We start from the raw sequence: 5,272 nt of genomic DNA on the forward strand, positions 1-5,272 counted from the left end.
AAAAAAAAAAAAAAAAAAATCAAATTTTGGAAATTCACTGATCATTCAATCTTCGATTCTAAAGCAAGTTCATTATCGGGGAGCTCCCTTCCATTTCAATTCCCATAGTATAACTCATGTATCATATAAGTCTAACAACACTACTTTTAAATGACCATTTGAAATGGGTTAATACTAGATCCACATACTCCACAAAGTCACCGGAGGAAGAAATTTCATTTGTCCCTTTTCATACCACCTACGATTAATTAATACCCTCTCGTTAAGAAAGGATGTCGAATGATTGAAAATGTTGCTTCCAGGAACATTGCACTTCTACCCAAATGTATACGGTGTTTTCCACTAGAACCTGACAAACTTTGACATCAAATTATTATTAATAAACATGTGCTCTCCATTAGTTACACATGGTTGCAGTTTCTCATGCAACCATCTAATATCCATGGAAGGCTACTTCTAATTGCTTGCCAAATTTCTATCAAGTATTCAGTTGGGAAGTATAATCATGTCAAGTTCCGGGAAGATCATTGGATTGGCAGTACCTCCTCTTGATCTATTGTTTTCCCACTTGTGTTCAATCTCTCAATTATGTTGGGCTTGAATGTGCGTATGTTTTATTGTTAGGAGTTTAGGGATGTCTAGCAACTACGAGAGGTCATATATCTAAGGAAGCTATACTTGTCCATTCATTCTTTATCCATCTCGATACCTATTGTGGATGCAAATCATTTATGTATTCGTCCACGAGAGATAAGCAAAACATATTACTCTAAGGTTATTTTGGGTAATAAAAGTACCTGCCATAGTTGCAATATTCATGGAGTGATTGAGTACCCTACTGTGACATGAAAGATCCCACACTCGTAAGACTCCGTCAGAATGAAGAACAAACAGAAACTGTCTTCCACAGACCTCAGATATTACCATATCATGCACAGCTCCTGCCAACTTGACCCTGCACGAAACCAAGCTATCATTCTTTTTTTTTTATGAGAAGTCAAGCCATCATTTTTTTATGGGAAGCCAAGCTATCAGTTTTTTAAAAGAAACTTAGATAATAAAAAAAAGATTGAACTATAAAATACAGCACTATAAATTAATTCTGCAATATAAACAACTTCAAGTGAACTTTTCATATTTTCTTCAAATAAATGCAATAAATTTAACAACTTTAGCACCATGAATAAAGAAAACAAAAAACCTGTTCAAATTTTGTTCTTACGAAAAAAAAGAATGAAGGAAAGAAAGGTTGAATAGATAAATGAGCCAACCAAATAGTTCAATTCAAGGTTTCACAATTATGCCCTCAATTATCTCAGTCTCCCAAGTGCTTTCATTGAAGGAAGACAAATCCTTGACCCCATTCTCATTACTAACAAAATTGTGGAAGAATATAGACTAAAGAAAAAAAGGGTTGGGTTTTAAAGCTGGAGATTGAAAGGACTTTGACCTGGTTGATTGGGATTTTCTTGAACAGGTTTTTGTGCTAAGACGTTTTGACTCAAAAATGGATTCAATTGATTAGTGGGTGTGTTCGAAACCCCAAATTTTGTATATTCATTAATGGACGGCCCTGAGGTAGAGTTATTGTACCATAGGAATTAGGCAAGGGAGTCCTCTTTCCCCATTAATTATTCTATGGACTAGCAAAGTTATGCCCTAATAGAAAATATTTACAAAAAATTAATGTAGAGGATTCTAAGCTGCATTTGATTTCAGCTCAAAGAATAGACTTTGCAAGTCGGTGCTTTCTAATTTTCCCTTATATTATGTCTATTTTCCTCATTCTCTCCGGCATATGTTTGGAACTTGAAAGATCCATGCAGAATTTCTTTTGGGGCGGGAGTAGTGGAGGGAAGATTACTCATCTTGCTAGATGGAAGATAATTACTAATTCTCCAAGTGAAGGTGGCTTGGACATAGGAGGCCTGATGAACAGAAACCTGGCTTCGATTGTTAAATGGGATTGGCACTCTTTTAATGAGCCCATTCTCTATGAAAGAAGGTGATTTCTGAGCCCATTCTCTATGGTCAAATGTTTTTGGTTGGCATACTATTGGAAGATCGAATTCTAGTTTGCAAAGTTCATGGATTAGTATTTCTAGAACTTGGAAATCAGTGGAAATCTATGCTCCCTTTTCTGTAGGGAATGGTGAAAGAATCTCAGTTTGGCATGATCAATTGGATAAGAATTTCTTCCCCAAAGGACAGATTTCCTTGTCTATTCAGCATCTCCTCTCTTTGAAATGGCTCTATTTCAGAATTTTGGAACTATTTGTGTTTTGCTAGGAAACTTTTTGAAGATTGCTTAAGGAGGTTAAGATTTCAAATTTTAATAATCTCACCGAAGCTCTTTCTGTCATTTCAATCATTATTGTGCAGATTGTAGAAAATGGTCTCTTGAGGCCTCGGGTTCATTTTCGGTTGAGTCCTTATCAAACAAGTTAAAAGCCTCTCCTCCACTGGCCAAGTTTTTCTTCCCATCTATTTGGAAGATAAAAAGCCCAAAAAGAATCAACATTCTTACTTGGATTTTGATGTGTCCAATAGACTTGTCTTCAACCATCTATTTGTTTCCTCTATGGCTCGGTTTGAGAGTCTCTCAATCACTTATTTCTTTTACTGCTACTCTAAAGCTTGCTGGTTCAGGTTATTCAGCTCCTTCGATGCATTGGTTTTCTCTTCAAATGCCAAAGATAATGTTCTTCAGCTTCTACCTTGCCCTTCTTTACTCCTGCATCCTCATTTGCTATGGATAAAAATTGTCAAAGCTTTGCTTGCGAAGGTATGGCAGGAAATAAATTCGCAGATTTTTTCAGAGAAGTTCAGCTCCTAGATTTTCCATGAATCTGCTCAGCGTAAAGCCTCTCTTTGGTGTTCTCTTACTGATGTTTTTATTGATTTCTCTCTCCAGGATACTGATCAAAACTGAAGTACTTTATTTATCCTTTGTAAACTATTTCTTTCTTTACTACTTTATTTCACTCCTCTACCGAGTTCGTATCCTTTGAGCATTACTCTCTTTTCATTATTTCAATGAAAAGTTTTGTAATCCATACATTCGCTTATTTATCCTTTGTAAATGATTGCTTTCAGGGAAGAGAGAGCACTTCTTTTTATTAACTCGATGAGTACACTCATTTTCATACTTCCACTACTTTTACCTTTCACTCATCCAACAAATAAACAAAACTACCTGATCTTCCAATAGCCTCTACCCTTTTCCAACATGATATTTGTAAAGCTCCAAATCAATTTTTCCATGTTCCTTAATCTGCATACTTGAATCATAATCACATCTAGATTCTTCATATGACCATCTACAAACCTTATGTCCCCTTATACATCAAGCTCCAGTCAAATACCCAAGTAGAGTCATTAACTCTTCCTTATATACTTTATCAAAAAAAAAAAAAAAAAAAAAAAACCTTTATATTTGTATTGCCCTGCCCTATAAATTGTAATCCACAGAGTTGTACCACCTCCCATCACCAACCTTTGGGGAAGAGAGAGCCCTCCTTTTTATTAACTCAAAAATTACACTTCTTTAGGACTTCCACTACTTTAAGCTTTCTCTCATCCAAAGAATAAACAAACCAACAGATCTTCCAATGACCTCTACCTTTACTTACATGATATATGTAAAACTCCAAATCAATTTTTACACATTCCTTAATCCGTATATTTGAATCATAATCACATCTGGATTTTTCATATGACTATTCACAAATAATAAGATATCTCCATGTACATAAGGCTCCAATCAAATACCCAAGAAGAGTCATTAATTCCTACTTATATGCTTTATTAAAACAAATCCTTCGTATATTTGTATTGCCTGTAACTTTATAATCCACACAATCGTCAAAGTTCCCATCATCAACATTTTGGGGAAGAGAGACAACTCCTTTTTATGTACACAAAGAATGCACTCCTTTTAGTACTTCCACTACTTTTACCTTTTATCAACAAAAAAGTGAACAAACCACCTCATCTTCCAATGACCTTTACCTTTTCCTACATCATATATGTAAAACTCCAAATCAATTTCCATGTTCTTTGATCCAAATACTTGAATCATAATCACATCTAGATTTTTCATATGACCATCTGCGAACATTAAAATTTCCCCCTATACATCAAGCTCAAGCCAAATACCTAAGAGGAGTTGTTAATTCCTCCTTGTACACTTTATCAAAAAAAAAAAAAAAAAAAAAAAAAAAAAAAAAAAAAAAAAAAAAAAAAAAAAAAAAANAACTCAAGCCAAATACCTAAGAGGAGTTGTTAATTCCTCCTTGTACACTTTATCAACAAAAAAAAAAAAAAAATCCACCTTATATTTGTATTGCACATACAATTTTGTATCCACACAATCATACCACCTACCATCCCCACCTTTGGGAAGAGAGTACTCCTTTTTATTAACTCAAAGAGTACACTCTTTTAGTACTTCCACTACTTTTACCTTCCTCTCATCTAAAGAATGAACAAATCGTCTGATCTACTAATGACTTCGACCTTTTTCTACATGATATATGAAAAACTCCAAATAAGTTTTTCCATGTTCTGTAGTCGAATACTTGAATTATAATCACATATATATTTTTCATATGACCATCTACAAATATTAAGANATGAACAAATCGTCTGATCTACTAATGACTTCGACCTTTTTCTACATAATATATGAAAAACTCCAAATAAGTTTTTCCATGTTCTGTAATCGAATACTTGAATTATAATCACATATATATTTTTCATATGACCATCTACAAATATTAAGATCTTCCTGTATACATCAAGCTCTAGTCAAATACTCAGGAAGAGTCATTAATTCCTCCTTATATACTTCATCAAAAAAAATCGGCCTTATATTTGTATCGTCGATAATATTTTGTAATCCACACAATTGTACCACCTCCCATCACCAACCTTTGGGGAAGAGAGAGCACTTCTTTCTATTAACTCGAAGAATACACTCCTTACAGTACTTCATCTACATATACCTTTCACTAATCCAAAGAATAACAAACCACCTAATCTTCCAATGACCTCTACCTTTTCCTACATGATATTTGTAAAACTCCAAATCAATCTTTCCATGTTCCTTAATTTGGATACTTGAATCATAATCACATCTACATTTTTCATGACCATCTACAAACATTAAGATCTCCCTTTATAAATCAAGCTCCAGTCAAATACCCAAGAAGAGTCATTAATTCCTTATATACTTTCTCAAAAAAAAAAAAAAAAAAAAAAAAAAAAAAAA

General features: G+C 33.9%; 1 protein-coding gene across 3 annotated transcripts in view; it reads right to left on the reverse strand.

Annotated features, from left to right (window-relative positions):
• The window catches only part of LOC111808406 (nuclear pore complex protein NUP160), a 31,687-nt gene that overhangs the window by 22,427 nt on the left and 3,988 nt on the right, over window positions 1–5,272 (reverse strand). For all 3 annotated transcript variants that reach the window (XR_002817066.1, XR_002817065.1, XM_023694344.1), the window contains exon 5: window positions 798–955. Coding sequence is in view for 1 of the 3 variants with exons in the window: in XM_023694344.1 (XP_023550112.1) it covers window positions 798–955 (158 nt within the window). In the remaining 2 variants the exon portion in view is untranslated. The remainder of the gene's footprint in view (window positions 1–797; window positions 956–5,272) is intronic.

Source organism: Cucurbita pepo, chromosome LG13, assembly GCF_002806865.2.
Source record: "Cucurbita pepo subsp. pepo cultivar mu-cu-16 chromosome LG13, ASM280686v2, whole genome shotgun sequence".
In the NCBI taxonomy this organism is placed as follows: Eukaryota; Viridiplantae; Streptophyta; class Magnoliopsida; order Cucurbitales; family Cucurbitaceae; genus Cucurbita; species Cucurbita pepo.